Raw genomic sequence first — 19,283 nt, 5'->3', positions numbered from 1 at the left:
CACTTATGCCCAAAAGAATATAAAGCTCAAACACATATTTGTACCCCAGTGTTCATGGCAGCACTATTCATGATACCCAAAAGGTGGAAACAACCCAAATGTCAATCAATAGATGAATGAATAATAAAATGTGGTATAGCCATATAATTGGATAATATTCAGCCTTAAAAAGTAATGAAATTTTGATACAGGCTACAACATGGATGAACCTTCAAAGCATTACACAAAGTGAAGTTATCCAGACACAAAAGAATAAATGGTGTTTGATTCTATGTATATGGGGCAGCTAGAGTAGGCAGTTTCACAGAAACCAAAAGTAGAATGGGGGATAGCGGGTGGGGAGAATAGGGAGTTGATGTTTTATGGGTAGAGAGTTTCAGTCTGGGATGATGAAAAAGTTCTGGAAATGGTGATGATTGCACAATATGATGAATGTAGTTAATGCCACTGAATTATACACTTATAAATGGTTACAATGGTAAATTTTATGCTATGTATATTTTCTCACACACACAAAATACATATATAGAAAGAAAGAGACCCTTTATCCATATGTTGTAAGGCGGACTGTATAAATCTCTGTTCCTTGTCACCCAGAGGGCCTATGGATGCCCTTGACCAATCTTAGGAAGCAGGCAAATGTGGGGAGAGAGTGATAAATGCCAAAGCTTTTCCAGAAAATTGGGGATTTTGATCTTAGGAATCCTTTTCTAATTCCCAAGAGATGGTTAAATTACGAAAGAAAAGAAAAACTACCAAAATGGGACACAGGCATATCTGAAAGATGGCATTTTAAAAGGAAGCTTTAAAAAGTATAAAGTTTAATATACACACACACCCCATACACATACATACATGCACCTCTAATTTGTGTTATTCCATGGTAGAACACTCCTCCTCTACTCACACTGAAGTCATAGACACACCATCCTGATATAATAAAATGCTTTTAATTTCAAGATCTGGAGTAAAACCAACAGGAAAGCAAATTGTACAGCTGATGAGGACTGGGAGTGAACATATTGAGTCCTTTGGAACCATGCTTTAACTCACCGAAATGTAACTAGGTTTGAAGAGCCATCATTTTACCAAGCAATCAAGAATCCATAACTGAACCTTGTTCTGTGCAGTCTAATCATCAAATGTGCATTGTCTTTATAACGCTTAGCTCCCATTACAATGAAAGAGTTTTGGGGATAATTCTCATCTCACATAAATGAAAACACAACTTACTAACATGTTTGAATTATCTTTTACAAAATAAGTTACTCTTCCCTTGCTTTTAATAATAAGGGTCCCAGAGTTTATTGATCTTGTTCAGAAAATGGAATACCATGAGCTTCTTGGGCCTAGCACATCATATTCATATCATATTCATATAATCATAACTGGAGATTTATACCAAGATATTATGGCCTACGGTCACATGAGGCCATGAACAATTAGATTCACTATTTTTAAAATATTAAAGAACTGACCAAAGAAAAATATTTTTAGAATTTAAATTATTTATGATCACAAAAATTTTCAAATTCATATTTTAAAAGGTAATATTGCATTTATATATCTCATATACACTTTTTGGCTAACTCCTAGCCTATTCTGATTTCCCAAAAAATAGAGACTTTGCCTATCCACATTTAACTGCTAAGTTGTGCCAATGAAAATGAAGAGCCAGGTTTTGTTCTGTGTATTTCCCTGTTCCACACACAGATTGTTGAACTCCAATTCATCATCAGACTCACCTACTATGAGATTGTCTTGGGATGGGAAGTGTAAAAAAATGAGGAATCTCCAAACCCACTTCTTGTGTTATATAAAGCCCTGGGCTCTATCTTTGCACTGAGAATGTTGCTACTCAAAGTGTGGTCTGCAGACCAGCAGCATCAACATCACCTCCTGGGAAGCTTGTTGGGAACACAGGAACCCCCTAACTACACCCCCTATCTACAGAATCAGGATCTGCTTTTCAACGTGATCCCAAATGATTACATGCACATTACAGTGAGAAAGATGCTGTCTTAGGAAATGAGATCTTATTATTGATGTTCTTGATTTTAAATGCTGCATCTCCTGCTCAGAAGCAAAGAAGATAAGAAAAGTATTGAAAGGATGGAGGACTTCAAAAGAGTTTTTGGATCAACTGATTTAATGCTTCTCTGGATGGCTCATAGGTGCAGTTGGGCAACTTATAATGCCTTTCAGAGGTTCAGAGGCTTTTGATGTGATCTCAGCAAACGTAACTAAAACCAAGTATCTACAAAGGGTATAGTAGGGCCCACCAAATCTTCATATCGTTTTGTTTGTTCTGTTTTGGTTTTTGTGTTGTTTCCTTTTTGTTCTTTGTTTTTTTGTTTTGTTTTGTGATCCCACTTTGCACCATCATCTGAAAGCTGAGTTTCTGATTCCTCAAGGGGGCAGGCATTCTCCACAATGCTGCCTCACCCATGATCACGGAGGCAGCATTAGTCATAGACTTGTAAGTGCAAACAAAAAGATTTGAAGGTTAAGTCAATTATTCAAACTAGCTTTAATATAGGATTTGGGTTGCTGATTTTTTGAGAAAATGACTTAACCAGTTGTAAGATGACTAGTCCAGACATTAAAGATTTTTTATGCTAAATTAATTTCAAGGACTATGAAATAGGCTTGGATTTTGACCTCATCTTAGAATCCCTGGACTCCTAAACTTCATTTAGGCTCCTGCCCCAATACTATGTGCCTCTGACAGATAGTATTCCATCAAACCTTTCCTTTGCATAACACTTACCATGTTTTATTATAATTACCTGGCCAACTATGTTTGTTTCTCATTAGATTGTGACCCCTATGAAGGCAAAGACAATGTCTTACTCCTATTTGTATCACAGATACCCATAAAAGTGTCTGGCACATACTAGGTACTTAATAATTATGAGCTGAATGAATTGATAAATAAACATAATTGATAGAAATTGAGGTATTAAAAGTAGGGCAAGAAGTCTAAACAACAACTTACTTTTCAAGTATGAAATATGTATTAGTCTGTTTTTGCATTGCTATAAAGAAATACTGGAGACTAGGTAATTTATAAGGAACACGGGTTTATTTGGCTCACAGTTCTGCAGACTGTACAAGAAGTATAACACCAGCATCTGCTTCTGGTGAGGCCTCAGGAAGCTTCCACTCATGGCAGAAGGGGAAGGGGAGCAGGAGTGTCACATGGCAAGAGAGAAGGGAGGAGGTGCAGGCTCCATTAAACAGTCAGCTGTGGCATGAACTAATTTATTACTTTAGGGAAGGCAGCAAGCCATTCATGAGAGATCCACCCTCATGACTCAAACGCTTCTCACTAGGCCTCACCACCAACACTGGGAATCACATTTCAACATGAGATCTTGGGGGGGGGGGGGGTAAATATCCAGAGTGTATCAAAATGCTATATAAAAGTCAGTGGATTATAATATATTTAATTTATAGCCCATTTATTCAGAACTTGTAAAACATGCATTTTCATTAGACTAACACTTTATGCTTTTGTACTATCTGTGAAGAAGATTACACATGATGGTATAGACTTAATTGACTTGGCAGCAATTTAGGTACTATCCATTTATATACTATTAATAGGTTAAATTATCACATTTTAAAATAGTACATCAAATACTATAAAGACCTATTTACAAAAACAGAATTTTGAGCAGGAAAGTTCCTTCCTATAATGAAGAGAAATAAGATTTCATTTCTTTAAATGAAATAAAATTTTGATTAAGCCTACTCATAACTGAGATTGGTCTTCCCTCTGAGGCATCAAATTTGGGGAATTTTTATTATAAGTCATGTATAAGAAAATGACATTTTTCAATGGGAAGTAAATGAGCACTTTGATATCTGTGGAATAGGATTGTCTCCTTCTCAAATGTTTGAGTATGCACATAACAACACTCAATATATGTTCCCTATATTGGAGCCTTGAGGTCCAATGATCAGAATGTATGAACAAACAGAAATCACCAGATTCCATCCCAGTAATAAGACGTGTTCTCGTAAGACTTTCAGTGCTTCTATCCTTCATATGCTGTGTGAGCTAGGATCCCAGCTGGAAGCAGATGGCATACTCCAACTGGATAACTGAAATAAGCTTAATAAAGAGACTGCTTTACAAAGGCAAAGACAGAGCTGACAGTAACCCACAGCAATGGTGAAGCACCCAGGGGCTAACAAAGTGATGAGGGAGCCATCGCCACATCAAGTCCCAGAGGAGCAAAGGAAGGAAGTGGCTACCAGCAGTGGGAGAGAGCTATAGCTGTAGCTGTAGGAGGGGCTGCTGCGGCCTTCAGAAGAGGAAAGATGCCCTGGCCAACCCACTGCCCTGTAGGAAGAGAAACCATAGATTAAACCGTTCACTGACCTCACTTTTCTCTCTCCCATCCATGGTTCTCCTGCTGGTGCCTTCCATTGATCCAACTCAACAGGAAGTCAAAGAGTAAGAGAGGCAAGCTGAGGGAGTCCATAGAGGTCAGCCTCATAGGGCACAAAGCACAGCCTCATGAGGTACACAGGCGGGGGAAGGGTAGAAAATGGATTTGAAGGATGAGATGGAGAACATTGCCAGGTACACCCTTTCCAAAATACTGCAAAGTATTTAAAATCTCATTCATGAACTCTTTTTTTTTTTTTTTTTTTTTTGCCATACACATTCCTAAGAATTAAGAGAGAATTAAGATATATAATAACAACAGATTTTTAATAACAATGACATTTGGTAGTTACAATATTATTTTCATAGAAACACAAGATTCATTGATTAATTAACTTAAAGATATGGTAAAGTCTTCTCTGTATCTCCTTCAAAGCTGCTGAAATGAATTAAAAGAAGGAAAAATTGGAAAGAAAATTTTATCTACTGTGAGGCTAGGTATGGTGGCTCACATCTATAATCCCAGCAGTTTGGAATGCTGAAGTGGGAGGATTGCTTAAGAACCAGGAATTTGAGACCAACTTGGACAATAAAGTGAGAGCCTGTCTCTACTAAAAATGAAAATAATTTAAAAATTAGCCAGGCATGATGGTGTGTGCCTACAGTCCCAGCTATTTGGGGCCCTGCAGCAAGATCTCTTGAGCCCAGGAATTCAAGGCTGCAGTGAGCTACGATTGTACCACTATGCTCCAGCCTAGGTGACAGAGCAAGACTTCAACTCTAAAAAACAAATAAAGAAATGAAAAAATTGATCTATGAAACTAGCAAAGAGCTACAATTCTCAGATCACTGGCTATAAGAATTATCTGTCAAACAGAATATAACTTTTATTAAATCAGTGGACAACCCTAAAAGGTGATATAGTTCTCCACAGATCTTAACTGGCTCTCAAATTTCTCTCTATGTAAGGAGAGAATACAGAAAGGCCCAACACTGGGTGGTGAGAACTGGCAAAAAGTGGGGGACATCTGTGTGAAGGGGCTGGTTCCCTACCAGAGTGAACTGATGGAGAAAGTGACACCGATGAGAGTCGATGGGAGTACTGTGTGAATCCTTCATGTTTATTATCTGCAAAACTGAAAACCTTAACATAGAGAAATAATTTTGAGGCAAGAGATGTAGGAAAATAGAAGGGAAAGAGCAATTCCCTTTGTAGTTGACTTGCCCTGCCACTCTTCATAAATGCTAAACCAAGTCAACAAGTAGTGGTAAAGCACCAAATATCTGTCTTCTCTCCCGCAACTCACACACAGTAAGTTGGGATATGTGATCTGTCTGAATGATCTGCTCACTTGCTACACAACTTTTTTGAACAGAAGACATTGCAGAGTTGTAAGAATTTTTTATGAGAAAAAATATCCAATCTAAAGCTAATGTCTCCCCCAAATCACTGTCTCCATCCCTTCTACCTATTCTTGAGCAAATAGTAGGTTTGGATAGAACTACCTCTATTTGGAAATGGATAATAAATGCAAAGCCATTAACATGCATAGATTCTATGTGCACAGTTATTATTTTTATATAAAGGAAAGACTTATCAGCAAATGGCAGATAAATACAGTTCAGAAAAATAGCCCAAGAAATACAGATAATTTTCTGATAAATTATTCTCCATACATTCAAAAAATTGAATATATGAACTCTTTTTAAAAAATAAGTGCAAAATGAGCTAGCCAAGCCAGAAAATAAATTGAAGACAACCATAAAACCATTTCAGAAGTGAAGCCTACTTAGAAACTGTTGCTTAACAAGAGAGTCAACTATCTGTACGACAGACTTTTAAATGTAAGGAAACTCATAGAAACATCAGGAAAAAATGAAAAATGTTCAGAATTAATAGTTATGGAGGGCAATAGGTAATAGATGTCCCTGTAGTAGATAACAGAACAAATACGTTCTGCATTTGAAAGCCACAGTGAAAATATCTTTACAAAAAAATAAAGGAAAATATGACTCTTCAGATCAAAGGAACTACCATTTTCCATTAAAAAAAAAAAAAACACAATGACTTACAGTGAGAAATATCAAAGAGAAGTTACCAAACTTTCAGTGCTTAAAAATAACTTGATCAGCATCAAAGTCAAAAAAAAAAAAAAAATTGCAGGAGTGGGAGGGATGGAAGCGGGCAAGCCATCTACAAAGAAGAAATAGTCAGTCTAGCTCAGACTTTTCCAGAGCAAGGGTCAATGCCAGAACACAATGGAATGATATCTTAGAGAATTATGAGGGGCAAAAAAACATGATTCTATAATTTTATACACATTCATTTGTTCATAGAAACAACCAACAGGCATTTGGAATTTAAAACACTTTGGCCCTGTTTGAAAACAAACCCTTTTAACTAAACACTAAATCAACCTGTAAGATGCTCAAAAAAGAGGAGGTCATTGATGAAAGGGCTAGTGGTGTTCTGACTGCATTTAGATCCAAGACTAATACTCAGCCCACAAAGCATGGCCCTGCCTCAGGACCTTTGCAACTGCTGTTCCTTCTTCTGCATGTCTCACCTTGTTCAAGTCTCTGTCCAAACTCGTGACTTCAGAAACCTGTTCCCTGATGACACTATCAAAAATAACCCTCCCATCACTCTCCAGTCTCCTAATGTGCTTTATTTTTTTAACATGTATTGCTGCCTGACAAAGTATATATGTAATATATGTATTGTCTGTCTCCTCTAACACAATATAAGCTCATCTGCTCTTTGACAATTTACTGCTGTATTCTCAGTGCTTGGAGCAGTACCTGGGATGAAAAGGACATTCAAAAAGATGTATCTGTTGATTGAATGAACTAAGGGAATTATGTTCAAATTTGCAAATGCTAAAAACTTTGAAAACATAAAACTAACACTATGTATTAGTCCATTTTCATACTACTGTAAAGATACTACCTGAGACTAGGTAATTTGTAAACAAAGAGGTTTTATTGACTCACAGTTCTGCATGGCTGGAAACTTACAATCATGGCAGAAGGGGAAGCAGGCATGTCTTACATGGCAGCAGGAGAGAGAGAAAGAGCAGGGGAAACTGTCACTTTTAAACTATCACATCTTGTGAGAACTCACTCACTATCATGAGAACAGCATGGGGGAAACCATCCCCATAATCCAGTCACCTCCCACCAGGTCCCTTCCTGAACACATGGGGGCTACAGTTCGAGATGAGATTTGGGTGGGGACACAGAGCCAAACTATATCACACTATAACTGCAGCAAATGGTAAAAGGGGGGCTAAGTGATGTGCGCTCATTTCCTCAACTTTAAGAATAAGAAATCTATCAATAAAGTCTACATTTGACAAACTGTAAAACAATCACTAGATCACTTTTGAAAGTCAATGAGATATTTTAAGCTTTGTCATTGTAAGTGATTTTCACCATCTTCTGAGCATTTGCACCTTGTGGCTTACTAGGGCTCTCTGAGAAAGTGACAAGTAGAGAGAGCAAGAGCACAGACCATGGCCAATGACAGTGATGATGTACTTCAAGTTAGACTAGTCAAACATAAATATTCAAATATGAATATATAACATGGTTAGCGTTGTCAAGGATTTGGGGAAACAGGGGCTCTCAAACATGATGGATGGCAATGTAAAGGGATACAACACTTTTGGGGGCACCTGGGCAATATATAGCAAAATTTACAATGTGCATATTCACTCACCAAGTAATTTCATTTCTAAGAAAATTGTATGCAGACTCATTTGCAGTGTGGACAAGGATGTTCATTGTAGTATTGAAAATATTAGCAAAAAGTGGAAACAAGTCTAACTCTTCATCATAAAGAACTGGTTAATGATATTCCAAAAGTAAATACTAAGCAGTTTTATAAATCGAATGAAGTAGATGTGTACATATTGATATTCAAAGCATGTGCTCTACCACTGAGCTATACATGCTAACATATATTGATATGTAAAAGTACACAGAATATAATATGAAGTGGAAAAAGTAAGCTGTAGAACAACATATATGGTATGATTTCATTTATGTAAAATAAATATTTAAACCTATATATATAAGTGATTCCAACTCTATGATGTTTGCATGGAAAATATCTGGAAAGAAGCTTCCCACGTGTTCATAGTAATCACCCCTAGGAACTGAGATATGAGGGAGAGAATGGAAAATAGGGATATTTACTGCATAAACTTCTATAATATTTGAATTTTTAAAAAGCATACATTACTTTCATCATAGAAATTATCTTCTAAAAGTCTTACACATTTCTAAATACATTTATTTGATGTCCTCCATAAGCTGAACCCACAAAATGCCACATTTTGTGTCATCAGAAGATGGATTTAGCAAGAAACATAGTTCAACCTCACAAAGTATCTATAATCACACATAGACTAAACCGTAAGCTCCTTGAAGACAGGGTAAGGGGTATTTTCATCACCATTTATCCCAAGTACCTATCACAGTGCTTTGTACATAGAAAGTATTCAATAAATATTTGCTAACTAAATGAGTTACTGGATGAATGAATGAAGGCATATGTTAAGAACCTGAAGTTATCTGTAACTCAGTGTCCCTACCGCACTTATTCTTCCATGAAGCCAGATTTGTTCATTTGCAAAATCAAACTATAGATGTTTTATGATCAACCCTGGATGTTATAAGCCTAAGTCCATGTGAGAACAGGCATCTGACTGGTGATGGGGAATGCCACTTCTGATCCGAGGCTGTCACCCACATTGTCAGCACCTCAGGGCTTACAGGGATGGCAACAACTTAGATTCTTGTGTTATGTTATTTGTGCCTTTTTGATCCCATACTGTTTTGAAGACCATTCCAGAGAAGTGTGGGGCAAAATCTGTAGGTGTGGCATCAAATTAATAACTGCAGGTGTTAAAGTGCATTCCTGCAAACACATGGATCTCATACCCAACCCACCCAGGAGGGCAGCATGTACCTGCCCTTGCCTGATGTTTCATGTACCACACAAGAACACTGACATGGTATGGAACATGACACCAACCCCACCTTCTGGTTTTCCAGTAGGTCTTCTCTGCTCTACCCATCCAGTACAGAGCATGTCACTAAGAAAAATTTTAACTTCAATCAGTTAATACCCTCTTTTCTTGTTTATTATCTAGATTTTTCTTTCTTTCATTTCTTTTTCTGCTTGCTTTGGATTTAGTTTGCTTTTCTAGTCTCTTAAGGTGGAAATTAGACCTTTCTTTTTTTCCAAGATAGACCCTTTGTAAATTTTATTTTATTTTAGATTCAGGGGAGTACATGTGCAAGTTTGTTACGTGGGTATATTGCATACTGGTGGGGACTGGACTTCTAATGTACCCATTACCCAAACAGTGAACACTGTCCCCAATAGGTAATTTTTCAACCCTTGTGCCTTCCCACCCTCCCCATTTTGAGGTCCTCAGTGTCTATTATTTTCATCTTTAGGTCCATGTGTACATACCATTTAGCTCTCACTTATAAATGAGAACATGCAATATTTGGTGTTCTGTTTCTGAATTAGCTCACTTAGGATAATGGCATCCAGCTCCATCCACACTGCTGCAAAGGACATTATTTCGTTATCTTTTATGGCTGTTTTTTTTTTTTCTTATTTAAACTAAGAAGCTCTCATTTTACTAAAACCAATAATGCTTGTGAAAAAATGACTATGTTTCCTGATTTTCACTAAGTTTCATTTTAAATTGGGAAACTTGGTGATATGGTTTGAAAGGATAAGTGCATTAGGGACATAAAGTTACAGATAAATTCAGATTCTTAACATATGCCTTCATTCATTCATCCAGTAACTCATTTAGTTAGCAAATATTTATTGAATACTTTCTATGTACGAAGCACTGTGATAGATACTTGGGATAAATGGTGATGAAAATATCCCTTACCCTGTCTTCAAGGAGCTTACGGTTTAGTCTGTGTGATTATGGATACTTTGTGAGGTTGAATCATTTTTCTTGCTAAATGTGTCCCCACCCAAATCTTGTCTTGTAGCTCCCACAATTCCCATGCATTGTGGAAGGCACCTAGTGGGAGATGATTGAATCATGGGGGCAGGCCTTTCATGTGCTGGTCTCATGATAGTTTATGGGTCTCATGAGACCTGGTGGTTTTTAAAATGGAAGTTTCTCTGCACAAACTCTCTTTCTGCCTGCTGACATCCACATAAGATGTGACTTGCTCCTCCTTGCCTTCTGCCATGATTGTGAGGCTTCTCCAGTCACTTGGAACTGTAAGTTTGCTATTAAACCACTTTCCTTTGTAAACTGCCCAGTCTCAGGTATGTCTTAATCAGCAGCATGAAAATGGACTAATACAGTACATTGGTGCCACTAGAGTGGGGTGCTGCTTAAAAAAATAGTTGAAAATGTGGAAGCAACTTTGAAATTGGGTAACAGGCAGAGGTTGAAACAGTTCGGAGGGCTCAGAAGAAGATAGGAAAAATGTGGGAAAGTTTGGAACTCCCTAGAGACTTGCTGAATGTCCTTGACCAAAATGCTGATAATGATATGGACAATGAAATCCAGGCTGAGGAGGTCTCAGATGGAAATGAAAAATTTGTTAGGAACTGGAGCAAAGGTGACTCTTTTTATGTTTTAGCAAAGAAACTGGCAGCATTTTTCCCTTGCCCTAGAGATTTATGGAACTTTGAACTTGAGAGAAATGATTTAGGCCATGTGGTGGAAGAAATTCCTAAGCAGCAACGCATTCAAGAGGTAACTTGGGTGCTGCTAAAGGCATTCAGTTTTATAAGGTAAGCAAAGCATAAAAGTTCAGAAAATTTGCAGCCTGACAATGTGATAGAAAAGAAAAACCCCTTTCTAAGGAGAAATTTAATCAGTATACACACACATGTGTTTACTGATTTAACATCGATCTGTCATCAGACAATGAGAATCATGACTGTTTTTTTGACCAGTGAGCTAACAAATATCTCAACAAATATTTGTCGGTTAAAATAAAACATAAAAGAAGTGAATTTTATTCCCTCTTTTAATAAATGTTTATAACTATAAGTTGGTTACAGAAAGTAAGAGGAATGGAGTCCCTATTTCACTCATATTCAAAGTGGGCTTTCCTACCTAGGATGAAATTTGAGTAGTGTTTAGATTGAAGGGAAGGGGCGGTATTTGGTACAAGGGAAATGTTGTGAGACCCAAGGAGGGATAGGAAAAGGTGATATTCTAAAAGGGAAAAAAGAGAGATGAAAAAGCTCATTATATCAAGTGATATAGATTGGATGTCCCCCTCCAGGTATCACATTGAGATTTAATCCCCAGTGTTGTACATGGGGCGTGGTGGGAGGTGTTTCAGTCCTGGGGGTGAATCCTGGGGATGGGGCCTTGGTGCTCACTCGCAATAGTGAATAAGTTCTCCTGAGATCTGGTTGTTTAAAGTCTGTGACACTGCCCCTGCCCACCCCCACCCCGCTCTTGCTCCTGCTCCCACCATACAACTTGCCAGGCTTCTGCTTCACCTTTCTCCATGACTGAAAGCTTCCTGAGGACTCACTGGAAGCTGAGCTGACTCCTGTACCACACTTTCTATACAGCCTGCAGAATCATCAGCCAATTAAAACTCTTTTCTTTATAAATTACCCAGTCTCAAGTATTTCTTTATGACAATGCAGGAACGACCTAATACATTAAGGAAGCCAAGGAATTAGGGCAGAAAACAGAGTTGGAAATTGGAAAGGTTAACCAAGAAGTGAGAACTTTGGAATGTCACTTGGGAATGGGAGGCCAAGTTGATTAGGGAGAAGGAGGCTAATTGAGGCAGCAATTTGGATCCTGTGGAGCCAAAAGAATGTGATGAGGAAGGTCTTTGTTCACAAGGAGTTCCAGGTGTGAACTTAGCACACCTGGAAGGAAACCTTAGCCAGAGGACTCAGAGGGAATGTGGGAAAGAGCTGAGGACCTTTGTAAACTTATCAGTCCTGTGTACTGTTCCAGTTATTGAGTACCCAAGTGCTAAGTCTGGGAGAAACACATCAAATATTAGATTATTCATGTGAGAACATAAAGATGAAAGTTGCTGCCTTGGCAAACAAGCAGGCTCTCATTTAGTCCTACCCCGTGAGATGACTAGATCTATGTTCAGTCTCTTGTAAAGGACAATCTCCATGCCTAAGAAAATGACAGTGAAGAACAAGAATGAAGTGTGCATCACGCCGAATCTGCTCTGTATACCCAAGCCTGCTGTGGCTTCTTGCTGGTTCTGACATCTACAGTGGTATCTTCGGAATTATGTTATTTTCAATTGCCCTTCAGGCATTGTCTTTCCCTTCCTTGCTTCCCTCCCTTCCTCCCTTCCTTCCCTCCTTTCCCTCCTTCCTTCCTCCCTCCCTCCCTCCTTCCCTCCCTCCCTCCCTCCCTTCTTCCCTTCCTTCCTTCCTTCTTTCTTTTTTTGAGACGAGGTTTTGCTCTGTCACCCAGTGCAGTGATGCAATTATAGCTCAGTGCATCCTCGAACTCCTGGGCTCATCAAGAGTTCCTAACACCTCTGTCCTGAAAGCACTGAGCTTGCAGCCATGAACCACCACACCATGTATTTCTTTATAAATTTAAAAAAAAAAAAAAAGACTGAGCGTGGTGGCTCACACCTAATCCCCAGCAAGGCCGGGGCAGGGGGATTGCTTGATTCCAGGAGTTCAAGACTAGCCTGAGCAACATAGGGCAATCCTGTCTCTATGAAAAATTAAAAATTAGCTGGGCATGGTTGTACATGCCTGTAGTCCCATCAGCAGGCTGAGGTGGGAGGCTTGTTTGAGCCCAGGAAGTCAACACTGCAGTGAGCCATGACAGCACCATTGCACTCCAGGCTGGGTGACAGAGTGAGACCCTATCTAAAACAAAAAATAGCTTGGTGCCAATCCGAAATCCCATGAAATGCTGTAGACTGTAGTATTAGGCTGGTGCAACAGTAATTTTTGGGTTTTGCCATTGAAAGTAATGGCAAAAATTGTAATTACTGTTGCATCAACCTAATAATAATAGATAATATTAATAGATAATAGATGACATTGATTGAGCTTACTTTATGCCAGGCTCTAAGAACCTTATATGTATATGTATCAACTTACATGCATTAACTTCTTTAATGTTCACAAAAAGTACATGAAATAGTTACTATTATTATTCCCATTTTGCAGATGGGAAAAATGAGGCCCAGGGAGATTAATGTCATTCAGCAAAGTGTCGGAAGGCCCAGACCAGCCAATCTGACTCCAGAGCCTAGCTCTTAATCGTGACACTATACCTTAAATTTGTACATATCTTACAATTTACAAAGCCCTTTGGAAGAGATACAAATATTACATGATCCTCTCAACAATGCTTCAAAGTGAGTAAGGAACATCTTTGTTTCCATTGCAGAGATAGGGAAACTGAGGCTCAGAGACATTCAATTACTGGAGTAGGAAATCAATAACACCAGTATCAGGCTAGGTGGGGCCTGAAATCCATGACTCCTGACTCCTACAATGCCACACCATCTCTCACTTCTGCTTTAGCAGCCTTCCTGAGGATTAAATTGCATCTACACAATCAGATATGCAGAGGGATAAAGGCTGCATCTAGGGTTTCTTGGGTTTGGCATGAAGGTCCTGATGTCTGAAAACATGACTTTATCTCTAACTTGAAATATGATTTCAGACGGCCTCAATGTCAAGGAGTAGTGTGGGAAGAGAACGGAAGAGGAGAAGCTGACCAAGTGAGCGGGATCTAATAGCTGGCTCAGAAAATGACCCTTCCTTGGAGCGGCAGGCTGTCGCCTGTCAGAGCGGCCCTGCTGCGGCAGCAGCTCGCGAGAGTGTCCAAAAAGCAGTGCAGGGATGCAAACACAGAGAAAAGAGGCATCCGAGACCAGACCCACAACCGGAGCCCTTTATTATGCCTCTTCTGGTTAACGCCTCTTGTCTTCATGCCCTCTCTTCCCCACCCACCCATGCCGTGTCCACGGTGCCAAACGTTGTAATTCCACTCTGGGCTGCCGCCAATATGTTTCTGTCTTATTTCTCCAATACCCCAGGAACAAATCAATTCTTTTGGGTCTTCTGATGGTTTCTAGTAGCCAGGACATTGCAGCCCTGGCTCATACTACCCACTAACTCATCATTCTTCCATTACACGCTTCACACCGAACCGCGTTTGCTTCCGATCCGCAGTGACCCCCTCCCTCTTTTTTTAACTGCAGTCCAATAATGCTGACATGGTTAGGAATCGGAAGTCATGGCTATTGCGGCCAACTCCCCGATAAGCGGAAGCTTGGGGCAGGGATGGGAAAGCCTAGAACGTGCCTCCGTCCTTAGCAACATCATCTACTCCCCTCACTCGCCCCCCAGGCACTGCTGGCCAAGGGGCAGCCGCAAAAACCACGCCACCCGGGGTTCCTACCCCTTGCCTCCTGCCGCCGCGGCGGCTGCTATAGAAACACCAGGCGTACACATGGGGCTGAAATTAAACACCCATCCTGGACGTGGACCCGAGCGGGATCTGCCTGCTGCCGCGGTCACCATGGCAACATGCCGAGAGGAGGGCAGCGGCCGGCGCGGCGCGGGGATACTCACTCCATCGCGGGGCTCGGCGGCCGGGCGCGCTGCTGCGGGGCTCACCGGCGCTGCTCGCCTCTCCCGGAGCCGAGTGCTCTGGCCGCGCTGAGCGCGAGGTGGAGCTGGGAGTCGTCTCCTCTCCCCGCCCGCACCCCCTCCTCCCCTGGAGGGTTGAAAGTGAATGCTCAGGCTCTCTCAGCTCCCAGCCTGCGAATAAAACGGGAAGCAATTGGATAATGTTGTTCACTGGGCGCTAGACAAGCCACCCCACTTCAGGGTTTCAGGGAGGGAGCGCGCTGGCAGCTGCGCGTCGGGTGAGGTGGCCACCAGCTAGCAGCGCTGCGCGCCCTAGGCGCCAGGTGCGCTGGCGGCTCCCCTGGGACTGACGGCGCGGCGCGGAGCCTGGGTAGAAGGGTGGGTGGGGGAGCAGAGAGGCTGCGGCGGGTGGCACAGCCCAAAGGGCATAGGGAAACGAGTGAGTCATTGGCAAGGTGGCAGCTCTCGCCGCTTAGAAGTTGCAAGAAGCGTCTGGCCTCTGCAAGCAGCAAGGACTGCCCCCAGTGGGCTGGGCATGGGTTCGGAAACGCCATTGTGCCGGCCCGGCGAGATCCCTGTGAGTTTCCCAAGCAAAACTCCAGCTGTCTTGCAGCGCCTTAATTCGGCGTTTCACCACCTTGGTGACCCCACGCCCCTTTCCGTTTCACTCCAAATTCTGCGTGTTCCCGCCTGCCAGGGAGATATTGTCCAGGGTCTGTTTCCCTAGTCTGTTATTTGAAAACAATAGCTATATTGACTATGTTTTCCCAAATTACCACGGCCCCGGCCCCGCAGTAATAAGCCACCTGGAGTACGTATTCCCTGCCTCCACCCCCTCTGAGAATCCTCTACTCCTAACGGTTTCCAGAGCAAGAACCTAGTTCTCATCCAGGTGTCCTGCACCTGCTACAATGAAGAGTCGATGGGACAGCTTCAGGCTTTTCTTGTATCTTGCAGGTGGGTCCCTTTGTGAGTTGGTGTTTGCCAGGTGCTGAAAACGCAGCACCAAGCATAGGCATAGCCATCACAGTCCCTGCCCTGCAGGAGCTCACGGGTTAAAGTAGAAAGGCAAAGCACAGATAAAGACAAAAATAAACATATCGTCACAGGCTGAAAATATTGCTATAAAAATTAAGTAATAAGATGCTGTGATGAATGTTCTAGAATTAATTTCTGGTGATGATTGTGCAACTGAACACACTGAAAGCTATTGAATTATACACTCTGGGTGAATTTTGTGGTCTATGAATTATGTCTTACTAAAGATGTGCTTTTAAAAAATGCTTTGATGGAGAATAAAAGAGGAATGGATGTGCGTAGGTAGATGTTCAGGGAAAGCTTTCCTGAGGGACTGGGATTGAAAGGGGAGAGGACTCAGATACGCAAGCCACAGGGCTAGGGCTTTCTGGCCAGCCAACAGCCTGTATGGTGACTCTAGATGGGAGACAGCTCCACATGTCAAGGGGCTGGAAAGAGAACCGTGCAAAATGTTCTCAGTGGATTCACTGCTCCTCCTTTTCCTCTGGAGAGTGAGCTGCAAAGTCAAACCCAGTGAAGATTCAAAAAGCTGTTTTGTGGAAGGAGACTCTGGATCAACTCCAGGTATCCCTTCACAGAGAAATTGGATGTGAATTTGGAGATCATAAAACCCTCCCCCCAATCCATGTCCCTTTCCAGTTGCATATAGGATTAAGTTCATGTGTGAATAATTAAGAGGCTTAAACAGGAAAAAGATGTGCTTTTCTGTCTTTTAAAAGATCAGAGATAAGCTGTCCTGGGCCAGTTTATGAGCTCGACTCCTGAAAGAGCAAAGAGATGCAGGCTCCTACAAAACGTTGCTCTGTCATATGTGGTCTCCTTTCCTAAAATTGTTTCACAGTCCAAGTTGGCTGCTCTGGCTGTAGCCCTTATGTCTGCATTCCAGCCAACATAAATGTGGAAAGAGGAAAGAAAAATAAGTAAAGGAAGCACGCCAACTGCCTCTTAAGAAAGGCTCCCAGAAGCTGCCTCAGGACACTTACATCTCTGTGGCCAGAATTCAGTCATATGGCTACATTCAGTTTCCAGGGAGACTAGACAAAGCAGTCTTTACTCTGCATAGTCATGAGCCTATCCAAAAGTTGAGGCCTCCATTCCCATGTAAGAAGGGGAAAATGGGTATGGGGGACAGACAACCAGTAATCTTTGCCATTTTCCTCAATGCTTAGCATTCTGGCTTCTGCCTCCCCCATGCCATTGCCACTGCTCCCTGTAAAGTCCCCAATGCCAAATGGACATGTCTCAGTCCTCTTCTTATGTCATTTTTAAGCTGTGTTGAACATTTTTACAGCTCCCTTTTGTTTTTGGTTTTGTACTTGAAGTCAGGTTTATTCAGGTATAATTTATATGCAGTGGAATTCACCCTTTGTAGGTGTACAGGCCTATGAGTTTAGATACATTATGCTATCATGTAACTGCCACCATAGTCAATATATTACAAGACCATCACCCCCAAACAGTTCTTTTAAGTCCCTTCATAGTCGATCCACTCCTCCTATCTCCAGCCTCTGGCAACCACTGGTCTCATCTCTGTTCTCAGAGATTTTGCTTTTTCTAGAATATCATATAAATGGTATCAGACAGTACATAGCCTTTCATGTTCAATTTCTTTCACATTGCAAATGCTTTTGAGATCCATCCATGTTGTGTGTATAGGTGGGTAGGTCCTTTTCATTGATAAGTATAGCTTTCAGTTGTACAGATGCACCACAATTTGTCTATCCATTCACCACTTGAGGGATATTTGTTGTTTTCAGTTTATGGCAATTATGAAATAAAACTGCTATAAACATTCATGTACAGGTCTTTATGTGAATAAATGTGTTCTCTTTGGGTAAGTATTTAGGGTCATCCCTTCCATCTTGAAAGAGTCTTCTGTGACAATACAGTACCACACCTCTATCTATGCCATCTACTTATCTCTTAAATCTTGGTGTTCTGTAAGATTCTTACCTAAACTCTCTTCATTTCTCACTATACATACCCTTCCTGAGCAATTTCATCTACTTCTATGGCTTAACCACCAATATGATGCTGACTTCCAAAACTAAGTTTGTAGCCCAGATCATGCTCTTAAATTTCAAAACCAATACCCAAAGGTCATTGTAACATCTTCACAAATACCTCAAACCCAGTCTGTCCCAGAAGCACTTGTCATTTTCACCTGTAAATCTCTCCCTAATAACCTGCCCCTTATCCTAATACCAGAAAGGATATAAGGCCTCACTCAAAAATCTGGGTGTCTGTCTTGATTTCTAACCATCCTGACCTCCCATATCCAGTCAATGAACAAGATTTATCCAGGCTATCCTCTAAATAGTCATCATGCCCATTCACTTCCTCCAACCCCATTGCTACTGTTGAAACAGCCTCCATCTTGGCCTCCTTGCCCCCAGTCACATCCCGTGCCAACCCATTCAACCCTACAGCCAGAGCAAACTTCCAAAAACACTAATCTGATCATATCACCCCCTTGCCTGAAACCTTTCAAGGGTATTTCTTAACTTTAATATAAAGGTTAAATTGAGTTTTAGGTACATCCTAAGTTTTTTAAAGTTAATAGACTATTACAATTTTCAAATGCAATAGGAAAATAAGAAAAATTCATTTTATAGGGCTGGGTTATTCCTTATTAAGAGTCACAAATATATTTTCTGCCATATTAACTGTAGGAAAAAAATAACAGACTGTAGAGTCAAACAGACTTTGATTAAAATTCCAGCTTTACATTTACTAGTTTTGTGAACTTGGGCCTATTACTTAACCTAAGTCTCAGGTTTCTTTACTTATAAAATGAGGGCAATAATACCTATCTTTAAAGGTTGTTTTGAAAATTAAACACAAAGTGTATTAAATGCCTAGAACAGAGTCTGGTACTTAGTAGATACTTAATAAACAATAACTGTAATTAGCTAATCCTCATCATCATCCTCATTACACTGCAATTTTCCCTGAAATTTCAAACATTTTAATAGCTGTATCTTTATTTATCTTCATGATATCCCTTTGAAGAAAGGAAACCAGTACAGGTAAAAGACACTGAGAAGACCAATTTGTTTATTTGCATTAATGAAGTAAGAATGTTAGCCCAAGTAATCTATTTACTTAAAATAATATAGATTATGTTGGTAAATATAGCATAGTTATCTATATCCATTAGTCCATTTGTTAACTATATGTTATCACTAACTGTGTTAGTCTATTTGCATTGCTATAAAGGAATAC

General features: G+C 40.5%; 1 protein-coding gene across 7 annotated transcripts in view; it reads right to left on the bottom strand.

Moving 5' to 3' along the window:
• PALM2AKAP2 (PALM2 and AKAP2 fusion) overlaps nt 1-15,082 on the bottom strand; it is a 538,968-nt gene extending 523,886 nt beyond the window's left edge. For 3 of the 7 annotated variants that reach the window (XM_031654859.1, XM_031654860.1, XM_031654862.1), the window contains exon 1: nt 15,003-15,062. In XM_031654859.1, the coding sequence (XP_031510719.1) occupies nt 15,003-15,007 (5 nt within the window). In that variant the 5' untranslated portion in view covers nt 15,008-15,062. Of the gene's footprint in view, nt 1-15,002 lie in introns of all 7 variants that reach the window. The other 4 variants (XM_021927807.2, XM_031654863.1, XM_031654861.1 and 1 more) reach the window with 3 other exon arrangements.
• Nucleotides 15,083-19,283: the final 4,201 nt, after the last annotated feature.

Source organism: Papio anubis, chromosome 13, assembly GCF_008728515.1.
Source record: "Papio anubis isolate 15944 chromosome 13, Panubis1.0, whole genome shotgun sequence".
NCBI lineage: Eukaryota > Metazoa > Chordata > Mammalia > Primates > Cercopithecidae > Papio > Papio anubis.
The sequence above is the reverse complement of the archived record's forward strand: the minus strand, read 5'-3'. Positions and strand labels throughout refer to the sequence as shown.